At 58.4% G+C, this 19,796-nt stretch overlaps 2 protein-coding genes across 2 annotated transcripts; one reads left to right on the top strand and one right to left on the bottom strand.

Annotated features, from left to right (window-relative positions):
• The first annotated feature begins 1,259 nt into the window (after positions 1 to 1,259).
• LOC127023826 (ectonucleoside triphosphate diphosphohydrolase 8-like) lies at positions 1,260 to 8,525 on the top strand. The gene is made up of 9 exons (XM_050908142.1): positions 1,260 to 1,382; positions 2,347 to 2,464; positions 2,992 to 3,142; positions 4,225 to 4,384; positions 5,216 to 5,449; positions 6,509 to 6,781; positions 7,256 to 7,366; positions 7,960 to 8,097; positions 8,343 to 8,525. Exons 1-9 carry the CDS (start codon positions 1,260 to 1,262, stop codon positions 8,523 to 8,525), a joined length of 1,491 nt encoding a protein of 496 aa, XP_050764099.1.
• A 2,261-nt stretch (positions 8,526 to 10,786) lies between these two features.
• Positions 10,787 to 16,832, bottom strand: LOC127023735 (ectonucleoside triphosphate diphosphohydrolase 8-like). Its single transcript, XM_050908018.1, is given in 9 exon segments — positions 10,787 to 10,996; positions 11,372 to 11,499; positions 11,813 to 11,933; positions 12,318 to 12,581; positions 13,583 to 13,813; positions 13,941 to 14,100; positions 15,065 to 15,215; positions 15,894 to 16,011; positions 16,716 to 16,832. Coding segments are annotated over 9 exon segments (1,500 nt in total).
• Positions 16,833 to 19,796: the final 2,964 nt, after the last annotated feature.

Below are 19,796 nucleotides of genomic sequence, written 5' to 3'. Positions count from 1 at the left end.
TCACCCACCTCTCCTTGAGGTCCCTGTGTCTGCAGGGACCCCCCAGCCCAGGAGCAGCTCGAAGCTGGGTCACACACGGGGAAGGGGCGACTGCAGTCCCGGCTGGGCCATGACAATGTCTTGGCCCTCTTGGCCTCTCCTATCTGCCCTGGCAAAGCTCAGCGAGCGTTGCTGAGACCCCCCTGGCAGGGCCATCCTCCTCCTCTGATGTGATTTTCCTTCTCATTGTAACAAAACTTATTCTCAAGACACCTACCACTCTGTGTGTGATTTCAGGGCATTGGATACTGGAAGTATCACTCTCGCCTCTTCTAGACCTTGTAGAGACTCGAAATGGAAATACTAAGACTGGTGAGAGCAAAGAGAGAACAGAAATGTGTGAGTGTGTGTAAAAGCACAAAGAAGCGGGGAGACAAGGGTTAAAAGGAGAGGTATGTGCTAATTGCTGCAGGGCTCCTATGTGTCATTTCATTGAAATGAGGAGGAGGAACTAATTGGCTGAAGATAAGGTGTCAGGAAGATGCCGAACTAAGCCATAAATACACCTATAAGACAAACAAGAGAAGTGATATTCAAGAGTTTTGCCTAAGGCTGATGAGGTCTGAGAGAAAATAACGGGGAAAAGGTTTTCAAGCAGTATCCATTTCCAAACGACATAAAAGGCAAGGCCAAGCTGGGTTTGCTGCCGGCAGCAGAGGAGCCGAGAGCCACAGCAAGGACTCGCAAGCCAGCTCGGAGCGATCCCACCTGGGCACACACGTCTGGGTGCTGCTGGGTGCACGGGTCTGGGAGTGCCAGCAGGTGAGCTGACCTTACTTACATCTTGTAAAATAAAATCGCCTTCCCCGTCTACAATATCTCTCGTTGAGGTTTTTTGCAATTTCCCATGCTCTCCTCTGTTTGGTGCAGTGTTTCTTTCGCTCCTCCTGGACCTGATCCTTCCCGGTAGTGGTGAGCCGAGCAGGAGTAGGTGAGGGACCTGGAGGACTGCTGCGATCCCATCACGGCTGTGCCAGGCTGCTGGGCAACCAACCCCTGTTTCCTCCAGCCCCCCCCTATTTTCTCCTAATACTGCTTTTCCCAGGAAAAGATCTGATTATCCACCAGGATTTTGGAGTTACACAGCTGAAGATAGTGTCAGCCTGGGGACAGCTTTCAGAGGTGATCTCCCTGCAGCTCTCACTGACTAGCGTTGTTCCCAGCTGGCTGTGTCCAACCGCCTTTCTCCTGTGTTTGGGTTTGCAGGAGCCTTTACCACAATGTTCGCTAACAAGAAGCACCTCACCAATGCCACTGTTGGGGTGCTGGTCACACTCTCCATCATTGCCCTTGTTCTCAGCCTGCTGAAGATCGAAGATGTCACCCTGCCACCCACGGCCAAGGTGAGACCAAAAGAAGGTCCCCGAGCACCACTGCAGAGGCCAGTCACCTTGGGCAGGTGCTTGGAGACAACAGCTTATCTTTGGGGTTAGGAGGTGAAGGGGGGTCAGTAGGAACTCCCTTGTAGTAGCTGGGCGGGTGTTTTCTTCCCATCTCAGGATGCAGGCAGAAGAAATACAGCCTGGCCACCTCAAAGTCAGGGAGGGAAGCCTCCTCTGAAACTAGGCACCATGCTATGCGCTTGACGTGTTTCAAGGAGATTCCCTTGGGGCAGATGGGTAGGACAAAGCCCTGCCCCGCTCCCTCTGCCCTCCCAGAGCACCGCACCGCAGGGTGATACACCTCCACATGGCCTTTCTTCCTGCCAGCTCCCACCAGCCTGTCCTAACCTGCTCACACGGACAGCACAAGCATCGTGGCTCCTCCCTGTCCCTCGCCTGCAGCTTGGCATCCCACCCTGGCTGCTGGAAGAGGGTTAGCACGGTTTTAGGGTGAGGTGGAGGGCTTTACCGGGGAGAGGCACACAGTTGGGTGCTCCTGGACTGGGGCTGGTGTGGTCCTGCCAGTCTCTGCCCAGGCTGGGTGCAACCATGGGGGTAGCAGAGAGCACTGGAGATGGGAGAGTTGCTGGCCCTGAAGTGGGGCCATTGCAGACACAGAAGGTACGTAACCAAGAAAGAAAATAAAAAAGCATGAGGAAACAACCAAGAAGATGTTTGTGTGAGCTGGCATTGCTGCACAGACCTCAGGAGAGGGAATGAAAAAGGCCCTCAGTCGCCATGAGAAATGCCCATGCTGAGGCCACGCGCTGCCACCGCTCTGCTCTGCCACGGTGCGGACAGCTGTGCCTTAGAGAGATGTTTTTTGGGGCATCCTCTGGCCCCACCACCCTGGCAGGCCCGTGGTGGGGCATGGGGCAGGCTGCTGCTCCTCCTGCCAGTGTGATGTCTTGGTTTTTCCTTCCAGTATGGGATGGTGTTTGATGCAGGCTCATCCCACACCTCTCTGTTCGTCTACGAGTGGGATTCCAACAAGGAGAACGACACTGGTGTGGTCAGCCAGACCTTGTCCTGTGATGTCCAGGGTCAGTATCCCCCTGCCACGGGCTCGGTGCTGCCCTGCGAGTTCGTGTGGTGGGTGGGATGACCTGGCCCTTCCTCTTGTTGGCCTGCCCACACTCGGCAGCTCTGTCCATCACACTGTCACTGCTGGCACAGTGGGAAGCCCTGGCTGCAGGCAGGGTGGTCCCTGACTCCCCGCTGGCTTCGCTCATGGTCGGAGGGCCCTCAGCACCATGTAGTGCCCACACACTTGGTGGGACTGAAGCACCTTGGTGCTTGGAAGATTCATTCCTCCACGTTGGACTGTCCCCAGCTGCCCAAGCTGCTGTCCTGGCTGGGGAAGGTCTCACCCATAGAGCTGGGGACACTGCTGAAAGCATGGGAGACATGGGAAGCCGTAGGAGAGGAACGTAAGCGTGGGTCAGGGGACCCTGGAAAAGCAGTCTTTGTTGCTAAGAGGTGACAGACCTCACTGCCCTGTGCCCTCTTGCTCCCACATCCCTGTCCCCAGCCATTCCCATCAGCCTGTCCCAGCCTGACTCTCTTCCAGGGCAAGGCATATCGAGCTATGCCAACGATCCCCCGAAAGCCGGTGATTCCCTAAGGGAGTGCCTGCGTAAAGCCCTGAAGGTTGTTCCTGCTGCGAAACAGAGGGATGTCCCAGCTTATCTCGGAGCAACGGCAGGCATGAGGCTACTGAGGTATCGCTGTGGGGCGTGGGGGTGACGGAGCAGTGACCGAGCCGCAAGCAGCCACTGCGAGGGCACAGTGTCCCGCATGGGGCCAGGCTGCCAGGAGCTCCCAGCTCTCATGTTGCCGTGAGCAAGCGACTGGGGAATGGGGAGAAGGCAGCCCGGTGGGGACACACGGGTGGCTGAGCTGTCCTGAGCAGAGCTGGCCCTGGGGCAGAGAGGCTGCTCAGAGGTGTCTGTTGGCATCCTGGGACCCCACGTCCCAGGATGGTGCTGCATGCCCAGTTCCAAGCAAGAAATGTTTCTCAGAGCTCTTTGTTTGCTCTTCATTATTCCTTAAACACAAGGGAGTTGAGATGCCACCAGGAGATGTGCCGTCTGCCCAGATGGATGGGTGCTGGTGGGGGAGCAGGGCAGAGGGAGAAGGCAACGGGGTGCTGCGGGACCTGCCCTTACCTTTCACCAGCCCGTATTGGCTCTCTTCAAATGTCAACCTTCGTTTCATGGTTCTTGGTTTTATGGTTGCAGATCTCTAACATTATTTCCGTGCCCTGGCAATCAGACCCCTTCCCTGGGAAGGAGGCAGGTCATAGCCTGAAGGCTACTCGCTTCAGAGAGCGAGCACATGCCAGCAGCCCCGAGACATCTTCCCCACTCAGAGCTCTGAAACCAGGCTGGCACCTTCCCAAAAGACCCACTCGAGCTCAGCAACCAGCCCCGGCTTTGGTGCAGTCAGTGGGTGCTGTTCAAACCTGGGTTTTGCAGTGCAATCCCCTCTGGCCTCCAGCACTATGAAGATGCTTAGGTAGGGAAGGGTGGCCTGGCAAACCTCTCTTTGACTGGGATCAAGCTGCACTGGAGGGAAGAGATTGCTCTTGCTCCTAGATTTGTGATGCCAAGTCTAGACAGCTGGGATTTACTCTGTACGAGCAGCTTTGACAAGTTATGTAGCAGGAAACATCATTTCACACAAAGTGCTTGTTGCAAAAAACTGGACTATGTGGAACTGGGAAAAAACCACTGTTCCCTTGTGTTTCCTCTGTAGTATTGATGTAGCTGGGTATGTGTCCTGACCTTTGAGTCCTTCTTAGGGAACAGAACAGCTCAGCGGCAGACCAAGTCCTGGCCGAAGTTGCTAAAACCATGCAAGAGTACCCCGTGGCTTTCAAAGGGGCTCAGATCCTTACGGGAGAGGAGGAGGGGGCTTATGGATGGATCACCATCAACTACCTGCTGGACTCCTTCACTAAGGTGGGAGAAGGGTGAAACACCCACTCCTTCTTTGCTAATACAGTTTTTCTGATTTTTCTTAAGCTTGCTTAGCACAGAAGGAAAGGTCAGGGTTAACGGCTTTCGGGAATGATCTAGGGGAAGCAGCCAGTTATCCTCTGGCTTCCCCACAGTGAAAGAGGAGGGAGAAATCCGGAATGGGAGTGTGTCTGTTAAGAGCTAAGGGCACATCTCCGCACCCTGTGGACACAGGGTCTTCTGGGGACAGTGAGGTCGGCCGTGCAGCCCAGGGGGACCGTTTGCTCCTGCTGGGCTTTATCTCCCTGTGTCCATCTCCCTGTGGCGCTGGGAGACTCCAGTTTTGGTTCCATGTGCCAGTCTGAAGGGAGCTTGAACCAAACCTCTTTCCTGCCACCCTCTATCCCAGCGCTGCCACAGCTGAGAGCGGTGCTGGCACTGTCGGGCTCCTGTGCAGGCTCTGGGAGGACTTCTGTCCTTCCCCTTGCACCAGCTCCTCTGCAGCCTGCTCGTCAGGAAGGGCAGCCCCTCCAAGCCAGGTCCCCACCAGCGCTTTGCTCTGGGGACTGGTGACTCCGAGCCACGAAAGCCCACAGCATGTTGGCACACCTTGACCATCAGACAGTTCGACCTCTGTTTTTTCTGGCTCTGATAAATGGCCAGGCTGGTTGGGCAAGGAAGGCAGTGGGGCCTCACGTACGGAAATAATTGAATTGAATACCCGTTGAATTTAGTACCAAAACCCTATTGACTTCAATGGGATGAGAATTTTGCTCAGGGCAAGTAGGCCCAGCCGTGTACTACTCCTCTTCCTCTCCTGTCTCACCTTGGCAGTACTCCCCCAAAGCACACACATGGGTTCGTCCAGAGGCGGCCAACATTTTTGGGGCGCTGGATCTTGGAGGAGCATCCACTCAAATCAGCTTTATGCCTGAAGGTTCAGCGATAAACTGGAATGAAACCTCCAAGTTCACGCTGTACGGGTATAACTACAACATCTACACACACAGCTACCTCTGCTACGGCCAGAATGAGATGCTGAAGCGACTGGCAAAGGAATTAATTGTGGTGAGAGGGGAACTGGGGGGGTAATTGGACTCTGGTCTCATGATACCAGCCACAGAGTTGTTTAGTGCATAAAATAAGAACAGGCAATGCTCTTCCAGAGAGACACCAGCAGGGACTGAGAGCAGGTACAGACTCCTTGGAGCACGGGTAGGCAGATGTGGAGAGGAGCATGGCAAGCATCAGAAGGGGCGGCTCGGGAGAGATCTTCTGGCTGGACACAGCTGCCTCGCACAGGGTGTAGAAAAGGCAGGAGCAGGCTCTTCTCAGAGGTGCAAAGTGACAGGACAAGAGGCAACGGGCACAACCTGGAACATGCGAGTTTCCAACCAGATGCAGGGAGAAAGTTTTTCCCAATAAGAATGGTCAAATATCAGAATAGGACCCAGAAATGCTAAGGAGTCGCCATCCCTGGAGATATCCCTTCAGAACTTGATGGGACAAGGCTCTGAGCAACCCGATCTAGTTGGTCATGCTTTAAGGAGGGGGTTGGCACAGGGACCCTATAGCTCCCCCCCCCGAACCTCAACTACTCTGTGATTGCACGGATCTGAGAAAAGTGAACCAGAGATCTTTCTCAGGCCATTTTTTGGAAGGTCGGAGGGGAAGAGGGTCTTCACGGAGCCGCACTTTGCCAGGAGAAGCAGCCTTGGTGAGCCAGAAGGGTTTGCTCCTGCTGCACAGCCAGGAAGGTCCCAGGTGGTGTCCCTGGCTGGGGCTGGAGCTAGAGACAGAGCTAGAGCTGGGGTGGAGAGGGCTTTGCACGCCCCAAATCATGATCCTGCTGGCCAGGGGAGAGACATGCTGGGTCCGTGAAATTGGTCTGCCACCGTGGGAGAGGGAATGAGACAAAGCAGAGCGAGAATTAGTGTTGAGCTCAGGCTGGGACTGCAGACGGCCAGCGAGACCAGGATTAAAGAGCAGGAGGGTCTTTCCCTGCTGAGGAGGTGGGAGATGCCGGCGCCCACGGCTTTGGGGCGAGCGCTGGGTGAATCCTGCTGCCCGGCATGCCCGCCAAGAGGGCTTGGAGGAGGCTGCAGCCTGTGATTTTGCTATTCCCAGGAGTCGTCCTCCAGCACGCGAGCCGATCACCCTTGCTACCCAAAAGACTACAATGAAACCATCTTGCTGTCTTCCTTCCGCACCAGCCCCTGCACGAACCAGAGCGACCCGCGCCTGACCCTCAGTGACAGGAATGTGACCCTGGAGGGCAGGGGCAATTCCAGCGGGTGCCTGGCTGCTGTCAAGAAGCTGTTCAACTTCTCAGCGTGCGGGCAGAGCCAGGACTGCACCTTCGACGGCGTCTACCAGCCCCCAGCCAGCGGGCAGTTCATTGTAAGGCAAATCCCTCCTCCCACCTCTGCGGCAGAGCATGTCCCCGGGTGCTGTGGTGTCCCTGCGTGCCCCATGGCACTGTCACCTCCCCGCAGCAGAATGGGGGCGAGGAGCTCCCAAATTACCACTGCCCCAGGGCACACCAGGGATTGCTGCCGTCTGGTTTTCCAGCCAGCTCTCCAAATGGGACCATGTTAATAAAACAGGTGCTTAGTCAAAAGCCAAGTTTTCAGCAAAAAAAAACCAGCTTAGCCAGCAGCCTTCAGGCAAGGCTCTGCCCGTAGCCAGCAGGCACCTACACCCCCAGCCCATCATCTCTGCTGGGACATGGACAACGATGCCCTGGGACTATACAAGGGTGGCACAAACCCGGTGAAGGACAAAGCCCACCTCCTGCTTCGAGGGAGACGGGGGCAGCTGCCTGGGGGTTTTCCCCACTGTACCTCAACGACATTTCTGCCTCTTGCCTTTCAGGCCTTCTCTGCCTTTTACTATAACTTCAAGTTTCTCAACCTGACCGAGGGGCAGTCGCTGGCCACTGTCAGGGAGACCATCGAGCATTTCTGCACAAGAAGCTGGGAAGACGTACGTTCCCCGCGATGGGAGGCTGTGGGGAAGCTTCACAAGCAAAGGGGTCCTGGGGTGGGGGAAGAGGAGCGGGAGCCAGGACCATCCTGCACCCACCCTTGGGGACTCTCCTTGCTCATGCAACATTGGGAAAGGGACAGCCAGAGCAGGTGAAGGCAGCAAAATCTCCCCTCCAGCACAGGAGCTGGGGATGGAGGTGGGTCTGTAGCACTAGAGGATGGCGAGAGGAGAGCCAGCTGCTGGCACCACTCTGGAGACGAGTCAAACGGGGATGGATAAGGCCAAGAGATGTGCTAGGACCACCACGGGGCAGAGAGCAGGAGCCCCTTGCACGAGGAGGCTGAGATGGGAGAATCTGGGGCAGGAGGAGCTCCCATATGTCTCTCTTGCCATGTGGAGTGTAAATCCTCCTCAAAGGAGTTGCCCTGTGTGGACAGGTCCAAAATACCTGCCTGGTCCAGAATTCTTTTTCTGGACGCTGGTGACTGCGGAGCCATTGCCCCTCGTGCAGCAGTCGTCAGGGCATTGTCCCTGCATGGATATTGCCTGCAAATAACTTCTCTTCCTCCCCAAACATGTCCCTACCCTAGCTGTCTTCTAGCTACCCTGAAGAGAATCCTGAGCGACTGCCTAAATACTGCGCCAACGCCAACTACATCCTCACACTCCTCCTCGACGCCTACAAGTTCAATGAGACCAGCTGGAACAACATCTTCTTCCAGATGAAGGTAGGCAGCAAACCCAGCCTGCAGGCAGGAGAAGAGGCAGCGCTGGGGAAAAGAGCCAGATTCCCACGTTGGGGTGCTGTGAGAGCCACAGTCCAGAAAGCGGGCCTGCCCCACATCCCAGTGTGGCGCTGGGTGTGGGGCCAGTTACCACACCCAGTTTGGGCTGTGCGGGAGTAGGTGGCCCTGTGTCATCAGTGTGGCTTTCCTGCAGAGCTAACTCATCGTCCCCCTTTCTCCTCGGGCAGGCGGGGAGCGCTGATGTCGGCTGGACGCTGGGCTACATGCTGAACCTCACCAACATGATCCCGGCAGAGGCTCCGGTGCGGATGAAGGGGCATGTTCCTTCCCTGTGGGCTGCAGCCGTCGCCTTCATCATCCTCACCCTTGCCTTGGGGCTTGCTGCCCTGCTCCTGCTCTTGTGGGGGTAGGAGCCCAGCTGCGTTTCGGAGCGTGGCAAGAGCACATCGGGGCTGGAGGGCTGTCTGCACTGCAGTGCCCTGTGCTTCTGCCAGCACAACTGGCAGCCTGAGGCTGCTTCAACGATGCTGAGCACATTAACCTCTATAGCACTGAAGAACCAAGGTCTGGCCTCCCACGGGACTGCCTCCAGCATGCAGATAGGCACCACGTGAGGTTTCCAGCAGAGCTCCGCTCCTGTGGAGACCTGCTGGGATCAGCCTACACACCACAGAAACCCCCGCCATGCCTATCTGCTTCCTTACACCGCTGTGCCTGTTACAGATCTGGCCTCCATCCCACCAGCTGGCACGTGGGGCCGTGGAGAGCCAGCCTGGATGTGGAAGAGCTCCCTGAGCGCCAGACTGTTAGCGCACGGCTGCAGGCGCTTGGTGACAGGGTGCTTCGTGTGATGCTGGGTCTGTGCACAGTCGCCAACAGCCGGGGAGGTCCCTGCCGGGTGTGCCAGCGTGAGAGCATGCAAGGCTCTGCAGGACCCCAGCTGGCTCTCCTGGGGGTGTGTGGTTCAGGCTTATCTGATGGCCTTGAAGACAGAAGGCAAACTGAGCATCCAAAGTCAGAAGCATGGTCCATGTCTCCCCAGAGCATCCATCTCATCTCATCTCATCTCATCTCATCTCATCTCATCTCATCTCATCTCATCTCATCTCATCTCATCTCATCTCATCTCATCTCATCTCATCATCTCATCTTCCTTTTCTTCTGGGATAAAGGGATCGATGTTCCTGAGTGTCTTCCTGGAGCCCAGATTGTCCCACCAGCAGAAGGCCTGGGCACCGTGGGTGTCAGGCTGAGACTCCAGCAGGCTGCGAGTCCTGCCCTGACCCTTCGCACGCGGCTGAGCTGGGTCCTGCCCACGACTGCGCCCTTGCCTTTGCCTTGGGTTCTGCTCATTTGTCATCTGCCCTGTGGATGACTCATCTTGTTATTTGTCTCCCGGCGGCAAGGAGCTGACCTTTGGTGTCTCTGCAGCAAGGCAGGCATCTCACAGTTCTCGTCACCCAAATAAACATTGTAAAAGGCAGCAAATGGGGAAACGCCTGTTACTTTGCTCCTGAACAGTTACAATTTTCTTCTTTCCGTCACCCGGGTAAGGGCTGGTGATGACGGGGACTCAGGGGAGAGTCAACGTTGCTCAGTGCTGTGGGAGATGCCGCTGGAGACCTCGCAGCGTCTGCCAGACCTCGGAGAGGAGCCAGCAGGGCACGAGGACAGGCCTTTTCCTTCTGAGAGCTGGGCTGTCCTCACCTCACCCATCCACTGCCACCAGTGGGACTACCCAAAAATGTAAGGGGGGCCCCAGGAGCTGCCCCTGACATGTCCCAGCAGTGTTCCCAAATCACCCTGTGTGCTGGAAAGGGAGGTGAGATGTCTGCCAGGCACAGACACGGTGCAGCTGGACCAGAGAAGAACCTCACGCAGGAGAGTAGGGGGCTGCTGCCATCCCCGCCTCACAGGGCTTCCCAGTCCTGGGCAGAGCCCGAGTCCCATCTAGCGGGCCAGCTTCCCCCCATAGCCCCGTTGCCACTGCCCCTCTGGCTGGCGCTGAACAGAGTAGAATAGAACAGAGTATTTTCAGTTGGAAGGGACCTACAATGACCATCTAGTCTACCTGCCTGACCGCTTCAGCGCTGACCAAAAGTTAAAGCATGTTATTAAGGGTGTTGTCCAAATGCCTCTGAAACGCTTACAGGCTTGGGGCATCAACCACCTCTCCAGGAAGCCCGTTCCAGCATTTGACCAGCCTCTCGGTGGCCGTGGGCGATGCAGGCTCTTGTCCCGGGATGGGGCAGGACACATCCGCCCCGCATGGGGTACCTGCTGCAGGCTGTAACCAGCCCCGTGATGATCCTGTTGCTGTCAGACACCCCTTCTCTCTTCCCCGACCCACTGGTCCCACCATCTCCAGCCACCCCATATCGCTCTGGTCCCCACACCCCCAGCACTGAGCCCCTGCCCCACATGTCCATGCCCTCCCTCCTAGAGCATCTCCAACCAGCAGCAAGGGGAAAGGAAAACCAGAGAGCACACAGCTACAGGGAGGGTTTTTTAAAGCCTGTGCTGGTTCCAGCTCACCAGGCCAGGACACAGGCGCCCCACATCACAAGTTCACAGCTCCTGGACACATGGGAGCGATTCCCCAGCCTGTAATTCCTCGCACAAGCATGGCAGCAGGGCTAAGTGGCTTCAGCAGCCTCTGGAGCCAGCGCTGCTAGAGACTCTCATAACCGGAGGAGTTTTTCTGGCAGCGTATGACTGTGAGCAGGCAGAAGATGAGGACGAGCATGATGGCCAGTAAAACTGTGGCTGCTCTCCAGTTGCTTCTCTGGAGCCCTACGACTCTCTGGGGAGTTTCCGAGGGAATCATGTTGGTGAGATTGAGCATGTAGCCCAGAGTCCAGCCCACGTCTACATTAGCGACCTGTGCAGACAGAGAAGGAGGAGGGATGTGAAAGGCTGCAAAGTAACATGCAAGCTGGAGAGCTAGAGAAGACCTTTGCTGTTGCACCCCCAGGCCCTGCTCCACAGCCACCGTATGTGTGCACACTTTGGGCTGCAGATGCCCTGTTAGTGAGACGAGCTGGGGGAGAGCATAAATGGCCCAGGGCAGATGTCCCAGCAGGTGCCTGTGAGTGTAACTCAAGAGCTGCCCTGGGCACGGGCAGCGGACCGTGCTGCCCCGTTATCCCCGGCTCCCCCATCCAGGCAGGGCAGGGGCAGGGGCAGCGGCAGGGTGGGCGCCAGCCACTTCACGGCACAAAGTGAGGGAGCTTGGGGCTGCCGGGCACTTTCCTACCTGCCGGACGAAGTGGATGTTAAGCCACGTCGTGTGGTTGAATTTGTAGCCTTGCAGGAGAAGGGTGAGGGCGTAGAAGCTGGCTGCGCAGGTGTCACGGAGGTGGTTCCTGTTCACGTGGGGAACTCCTTCTGCACCTGCAGAGGTGGAAGAGCAGGGGGGGCACTGCCAGCACGGAGCAGCGCGCGGTGCACCCACACTGCGGGGAAGAGCCCCACCGTGCAGCTGCGAGCGAAGACCCAGGAGTGCCTGGGCTTGGGGAGCAAGGAGGACCTGGGAGGCTGCAGGCTGCTCTCCCATCTCTCTCCCTGTCCAGAGATCTTTGTGCTCCTCCCAGCTCCCTCCAGCTGCCATCTGCGCAGCAGAGGATGGGCTGCGGATGAGCCCTCAGGCTGCCAATCGCCCAGGTGAAACGTGGGCAGGGGCTGGCATCTCCTAGGCAGGACCTCACCTTCTCCCAGCTGCTGGTGCAGAATTGCCTGATGGTGGCATTGACCGAGCTCAGGGACTGCCCTCCAGTCAGGTTCAGAAAGTGAAGGTTGTGATAAAACCCCGAAAAGGCCTGTGGGTGTTTAAGACCAAAGGCGGCAGGTTAGTGAAGCACCCAGGCCACTGCCAACCCCCCGCCCCTCCCTCTGGCTGCTCTGCAGGGGTCCCTAAGGCCACCTCTCAGCACCGCAGGGTGATGCCTGCCGACCCGCTGGGAGGGAGCCCTGGGACTGCTCCCCACACCGAAAGAGATTGGTCCTGCAACAACAGAGGTCTGGCTCTGCCCAGCATGCTGGTGAGCACCCTGCATGCCTCCATGCTTCGGGCACATCCCAGCTTTCAGGGCTGGCACTATTCAGACTTTTCTCCTACAGCAGTTTTCCTGGGGTCGTGGCCAGCCTCTGGTGCCCCAAAACCCCCCACCCTCACCACAGCCACGGGGACGGAGGCTCCTTACGAAGAACTGTCCCCGCACGGGTGGCTGATAAACCCCGTTGAACCCGCACGTCCTGTTGGCCCCACAGGTGAAGTTGAAGAGTTTCTGGATGGCAGTGCTGCACGCTGCTGGGTCCCCTGTCCCCGTCACCGTGAGGACCTGTGCAGGGCTGGGTGTGCTCGGTGCACGGACACAGGGACTGTCGTAGAGGCCTGCCATGGTGATGTTCTCCTGGTATCCCTTGGGGTAGCAGGGGTGAGATATCTGCTGGGAAGATGGGCTGCCCTGGAGAGAGCAGGAGCCATTAGCATTGCCCTGGCACTGAGGATGAGGATGGAAAGGAGGGAAACAGCCCACAGACAGCGCCTGTTCCCACACCCAGATGCAGGACACTAGCATGCTGGCCCCACCACCCATGGGGTCTTGTCCATGGGGCGCAGGCACAGAATCATGGGGACAAGCATGGCATGACCACGCTGTGGTCAGGGATCAGCTACAGTGATGGTCACATGCCCAGGGCTTTGGGGGTTTGCACCCTGTGCTGAGCGTGGACCCATTTTGTCCCCACTCTTCCTTTGTAGGGTCATCAGACTCAAGGGAGAGCCAAGGCTGAGAAGCTGCTTAAGCAAAAACAAAACGGACACTGATTTCTCTTTGCAACGTGCTCTGGACATGGCCTTTTGTCCATTCCAACCAGCATGAGCCGGCATTGAGCCCTCACCCCACAGCCAAGCTGTGGACATGAGGGTCCCCCTGTGCAGCAACACCACCTCCCTTCTCTCTCCCATGCCCAGTGCCTACTGCTGAAGACCAGCACGGTCAGATTTCTACCCATAAACCCAACTTATTCATTTCCATACTGGTGCTAAAAAATCTTGCTGGGTCTTCCCAACCTCCCAGCACCCAGCAGGTTCCCTCCTCCAGGGCTGGGTCCTTCCAGCCCCCTGTGACTGAGGCTGGGCTGACACAGCCCCTCCATCAGGACAGGGGTGGAGATCTGGTGGGCAAGATGGCCCTGGGACAGGGACCCCGGGCACCCACCATCCCTGCAGCGCCTGCTGCTTTGGGGTGTCCATCTCCATCTCGGCTCAATCCTGCCCTCTGCTGTTGGGACACCCCTGAGATGGCTCCCGCCATGGCGGCCCTGTTGTATCCACCATCCTCGCCGGGGTTTGCACACAGGCACCGAGCCCAGCGGCCGTCACACCCAGTGGGTGCTGCCTGCCCAACGCAGTGAGACCGAGGCTCAGGCTGCAGCGGAGGAGCACAAGGCTGGAGGCGGTTACCTGCTGTAAGGATGCCATCAGCATCTTCAGGGCTTGCTTTTGCCCGTAGCAGAGGTAGCTGTGGGTGTAAATGGAGTAGTTGGTCCCGTACAGCCTGAGGAGGGCTCTCGTGCTGCTGTCCTCTGTGGTGGTCCCAGGAAGGAACGTGATCTGGGTTGAAGCCCCGCCGAGGTCCAGAGCTCCGACCACATCCTCTGCCGGCGGGTGGGTCCACTCGCCTGCGAAGGAGCACTGCCCAGCACTGGGAGTTACCCGTGGGGACCCGGCACAGGGTGACCACAGGGATATCGGCTTCCCAGCCCAGACTGCAGCACAGCAGGGAGGGGGGACCCCCTCTGCCCACTCCCCCAGCCCGCACCTTGATGAGCGTCTCCAGCAGGTAGTTGACGGTGATCCAGCCGAAGGAGCCCTCCTCATTCCCCGTGAGGATCTGAGCTCCGCGGAAGTCCAGAGGGTACTTGCCAATGGCCTTGGTGACCTCGGCGAAGACCTGCTCGGCCTTGGTGCTGTTCTGCTCCCTGCCCACGTGTAATGATAATAATACTAAAAGAATTAGAATATACAAAACAAGTGATGCACAGCGCAATTGCTCACCACTCGCCGACCGATACCCAGTTAGTTCCTGAGCAGCGATCCGCCCCTCCCAGCCAGCTCCCCCCAGTTTATATATTGGGCATGATGTCATATGGTATGGAATATCCCTTTGGCCAGTTTGGGTCAGCTGTCCTGGCTGTGTCCCCTCCCAGCTTCTTGTGCCCCTCCAGCCTTCTTGCTGGCTGGGCATGAGAAGCTGAAAAATCCTTGACTTAGTATAAACACTACTTAGCAACAACTAAAAACATCAGTGTGTTATCATCAACATTATTTTCCTACTAAATCCAAAACACTGCACTATACCAGCTACTAGGAAGAAAATTAACTCTATCCCAGCCGAAACCAGGACACCAGGGAAGGAGATAAATACCGCGTGGTGGAGGAGGCAATGGCTGGGGAGCTTTCGGAGCAGGGCTAACAGCAAGAGGCTGCCGTCGTCTGCCAAGGAGCGGGGCTGCTCAGAGGCAGGACGTCCCCATCCATCCCTGCCCTGCCTGCGGGCTGGCTCCTGCAAGCTGCCAAATCCCTCGACTGGTGCGTTGGGAGTCTCCCTAAAAACGCTGCCTGCGGGCTCTGCCTGAGCATGCGGGAGGGTGAATGCAAGTCTGGCAAAGGAGGTTCACCCGCCTCGGGGGCTGCTGCCAGGCGGGGGCTGGAGTGGGCTGGGGGCTTTCCCCGTGGGCACGGTGAGTGGCTCTCTTGGATGCCCCGGCGGACTGCAGACATGGATGCTCTGCCCATCACCAGGGCCTGCCCGGGCAGCAGCCCCCCATACCCCCAGCCCCTTGTGCCCCCAGCCCCCTGTCCCAGCCCCCTGCGCCGGCTAGGATGCAGAAACGCCTGGTGGGGAAGCGGTCGGAGGTGCGCAGCTCCGGGCAGTGCCAGTACCTCAGCAGCCGCATGCCCGCTGTGGCCCCCAGGTAGGTGGGGGTCTCCCGCTGCTGCTCTGCCGGGACGATCTTCATGGCCTTGTCCAGGCAGGGCTTCAGGCTGGCTCCGGCCCCAGCGGGGTCGTCTGCGTAGCTGGAGATGCCGGGTCCTGCAAGAGGGCAGCCCGTGATGGAGCGAGCTCCGTGCCACCCAGGAGGGACAGGACATGTCCACCCATTCCCCAGGCCCAAGGAGCTCTCTGGACCTCCTTGGCAATACCCCGATGTCCCAGTCACAGCCCAAAACTCTGCTGTGTTTGGTGCCATAGAGATACCAAAATGAAAACTGCTGACCCAAAGAGCACTTGGGAACCACGCACCAAAAAACAGCAGAAACACAGTAATGTTTAGGGACTTCTGCAGAGCTTTTAGGAGGCCCCGTGAGAACATGAAGCCACACGTTATGAAAGAAGCTGCAAAGAGATGTTGTGGGAAGAAGAGCCAAGGAAGCGGTTGCACGGGAGAAGGAGCAAACTCTGCACATCCAGCATCCCAAGCTGCGAGTTGATGCACAACCACCGGCTGCAAGACTGGACTGGCTCCAGGAACCGTGCTAACTGGGGGCCAAATTCCTTACCCACCTCTGGATCCCCCAATTACTGTAGGGCTCCCTAAGGTGCAAACTATCCATCCCCCTGAAGCCTTTACTTTGGTTCTTCCACCAGGCCATCTCCCTTTGGCCCAGCGCAGGCTGAAAGACTCCTCACATCACCGATGATGCTGTAAGAGTCTGGGACAGTGATCCAGGAGGCTGGGAGAGAGGGACGGACACGTCCCAGCACACTCACCGGACACGGTGCAGGCCTCCACCTGGGAGACGATGCCGGTGCCATTCTCCTTGTCCGCGGGCCACCGGTAGATGTAGAGAGCCGTGTGCGTGGAGCCAGCGTCAAACACCAGACCATACTGGGGGAGGCAGAGGGGACACGGGATCGCAGCATGCTCGGGGCTTCACTGAGTGCCACGGGAGTTTCTGAGAGCTTCTGCTCTCGCTTGCTGTGCGTGAACATGAGCAGCACAGGTTTGCATGTTCCACCTCCCTTTAGCAGCCCCGCTCAACCTCTAACACCCCTGATTTAGCCATTCAGGGGCGTTACAGCTCAGAAAGGGAAGAGGTGCAGCTCAGAAAGGGAAGAGGTGCAGCTCAGCAGGGTGATTTGCAGAGCAGGGAGGCAGCCAGGCATGTCCCAAAGGGCTCCGGCTGCCAAAGCTGCTCCCAGACCTTCAGGAGTAGCAAATCTCACAAACCCTGACTATTTTTTAGCAGTCTGCAAAAGCCAGCAGAAAGCAACAGGAGAGAGAGATGTAACCCACCACATGCTCTGGAAGTCTGAAAACAGAGAAGAGAAAGTGTCTGGGATGGAAAAGGGAGCAGCCCCGGGAGGAGGGCTGCTCTTCTCTCTCCCTTCCTTAACAAGGAGCCAGGACCATGGTTTAGGCGGGGTGGTTCATCTGCCCAGTGCCACCTTGATTAGGTTAAGCCCAGAAAAGCTCGGCTGGTTATGGGAAGACTTGCAAGTGGAGAGGAAGGCAGGGCTGATGGAAGGATGAGAGGTGGGAAGGGGCTGGTGGTCATTCCCGGGCTCCCCCAGGTCCCACTGGGCACCTACTTTGTTCCTTGTAGGAAGGGCAGCATCCTTCACCGGGGTCAGGACCAGGAGGAAGCCGGTCACCCCCAGCACGGCCACCAAGCTCCAGCCCACTGCCCTGAGCAGGCGCGTCTGCATCCCGGCGCCAGGCTGTGGGGAGGGATGGTCTTTGCAAGGGCAGCCCCAACCTGCCTGCTCCTGCCCTGTTTCTCCGTCTCCTCCCGGGGTCCCCTTCTCCCGGCAGCTCCGGAATGGCACATCCACTAAATGATCCCCTGGGACACGGAGCAGCCGGGTGTGGAGACCCTGAACGTGTCCCGTGGCCGGCAGCAGAGGAACACCCTGGATCGAGTGGGGCTGAACCTGGGCACTTGCCTGCCAGCAGCTCCTGTCCCAGGAAAGGGCAGGGGCGAAGGCTCCCTCCTGCCCAGCCCTCGGGGACAGGGTGGCTGCAGTCCCGGGCGGCTCCCGCCATACCTGTGCCAGGAGCACTCTTCCTTCCTCCTGCGTAGGTGTGCCGAGCTGGGCAGAGCCCGGTGCTCCCTCTGCCTATCCCCCCAGGCACGGCCTCAGGGCAGCCCTGCCGGCCCTGCCTGCCCTGCCTGCGCAGCTCTGCCTGCACCCAGGCCAGTGGAGCAATGCAAAGTGAAAGTGAGAGCACACCGAGACCGTGCTGGCCACGGATGTCGGATGTCCGGGCTGCTTCGCCGGCTAGCTCAGGGCGGGAGCTCAGCGCTGCCTGCGGCGCAGGGGTGGGAAGCTCAGTGGCAGCCACTGCCTGCATTGGGGCAGCACTCCGGCCTGCCTGCACCTCTGCCTGCACCACCCCATGGGAATGGGTCCCTGGCTGTGGGGACAGGTCCCTGGCCATGGGGACAGGTCTCTGCCTGCCAGGTGCCTCCTCTTTCTGTCCTGGGCCCCTCTGCCAGCCTGTCTCTGCCTGCAACGGGGCAGCGTGGGGTACGGCAGAGCCAGGTGACAGCAGCAGTGCAGGGTGGCAGGCTTGGCCCATGCTTTACCTTGCAGTGTGTTTATGCAGCAGGTCTGCGGGGCTCCCAGACCTCAGCCGCTGCCTTCTTCCCGGGGCCAGCCTGCTCGCAGGCTCCCCGAGGGGCAGAGGTGCAGGCTGGGCTTGTCATGAGCTTCACGGAGAGCTGCCCCCCTGCTGAAGTCACACCGGGCAGTGCAGGCACCCACACCACCCCCATGGGTGGAGGTCTCCCAGGCAGACCAGCTCCTCCAGCAGCGAAGTGGTTAACGCCAGACGCTATTTCCACCCCGGCTCTCCAGCCTCAGCCCAGCTGCCTCCTGGACAAGCACTCTCCTGGGCAGGTTGCTGGTCCAGGGCCAAGGGGAGGGCCATACCAGCGACTCGGGACAGCCTTTGTCCCAGGAGCGGGGCTCCGCACTCCAGGTACGCACTGACACCGGGGCGAGCGCGGCAGTGCCGGGAGCAGCAGCCGGGAGCAGCCTGGGTGAGCAGCGGGCAGGGAAGGGGGCTGGGGTGCCCCTCGATGGAGCTGTGCTTGGAGGGACGGTGGTGGGCTCAGCCCCAGGTGCGCCCTGGCCAGCAGCGGAGCTGAGTGCTGGGGATAAACACGCTCGGCGGGGGCCGGAGGAGCGAGAGGGAGAGGGCTGGGGCAGCCACTCGCTGCACGAGGTGCCCACGGTGCGGTGGGCAGAGGGGCACGGAGGGGACGTGGACGGGGCATGGAGGGCACTGCTGAGCCTCAGCGCTGGTGGGAGAGATGGGAGGCAGGGGACCGCTCTGCCTGGCAAAGCTGCTCCCGGCATGCATGTTCACCCGCTTTCTCATAATCTTAAGAGCCTTTCTGACTTTGAAATCCCAAATATGCACGGTGGGGAAGTCAGCTTCCTGTTTTCCTGAGTGACAGACAGTTTAGACCCTGCAGTGCCTCTGAGCCATTCCTCCTGAACACTGGGCCCGTGCCTCCGCATGAGGGACGCTGCAAGGTGAGGGACATCCCGTGGGTGTTTGTAGGGCACTTCATTGTGCCCAGTCGTACAAAAAACAAGTGCAGCGATGACCCAAGAGCTGTGCATAGCTGTGAACTTTCCGCACATTGAAATGGACAGGCATTGCTCCTTGCGGTGCTGTGCAGCAATGTGCCTCTTCTTTAGCTCTGGAGGCATCACCACCACCTTCCCGTCCCTGCTGCTCAACTGAACCTGCCACGTACGGTAGCGGGTAGCAGTGCCGGCCAGCCCCGAGGTGCCACTGAAAGGCTGGGCAGATTGATCAGCTTCTCACACGCCTCTCGCCTTGTTTGCCACCCGCTGGGCTCCCTCCCCATGCCCTGCTCTCCTCCCCGGGCCTCGCTGGCTCTGTGCTGCCTTCGGATGTTGCCTCCTGCCCAGTCAAAATGGAAATTAGTCCCTACCAGGGCAGGTGAAACCCATTTCCCACCCGCTCCCCCATGCAGGGTGGTGCGATTTCTCACCATTTCGTACCCTTCCATCGCACAGTGCCTGGGACAGAATTTTCCAGGATGTGGGCTGGGCTGGGAACTTTTGCCATTGCTGTGTTATCTGGCGCAGGGGAATCACATCCCAACGACACAGTTATATCTGGGCAAACTCTAGCAGGGCTGATAGGACTGCAGATGTGACAACACAGGGACTCATCAGGTGCTTCCATATGATCTCCTCTGGCCACAGCCACCGTACAGGGGAGGGCTCCTGGCTGTAAGATAAGGTCTGATAAGGGTTTCCTGTAGTCCTGTGTCTCGTGACGTGGGCCAGAAGAACAGCTGCTGTCCGTCATTATACCTCTCATGTCATGCAGGAGATTGGCCACCCTTGTTTGTCACCAGGGATGCTGACTCTGAAACGGGAATCAGCATCTCCTTTGACCTTGCCAAAGGTCTTTCCTCTCCTGTTCAAGCCGCTGACCCGGCCTGGCGAAAGGGCAAGGGAATTTCTCTGTGTTTTTATGCGCTCACAGGAGAATTGTGTAGCCAAGTGACAGCCTCCAGGTGCCACCCCAAAGCACTGGTTGGGTTAAACCACTTCTGTAGGCTGTGTGCAGGGCTCTCGGGACATCCACTGCTCAGCTGGAGTCTGGCTTGCAGCCTAACACGG

Source organism: Gymnogyps californianus, chromosome 18, assembly GCF_018139145.2.
Source record: "Gymnogyps californianus isolate 813 chromosome 18, ASM1813914v2, whole genome shotgun sequence".
NCBI classification, from domain to species: Eukaryota; Metazoa; Chordata; class Aves; order Accipitriformes; family Cathartidae; genus Gymnogyps; species Gymnogyps californianus.
Note: the sequence above shows the minus strand (reverse complement) of the source record. Positions and strands in the feature narration are given on the sequence as shown.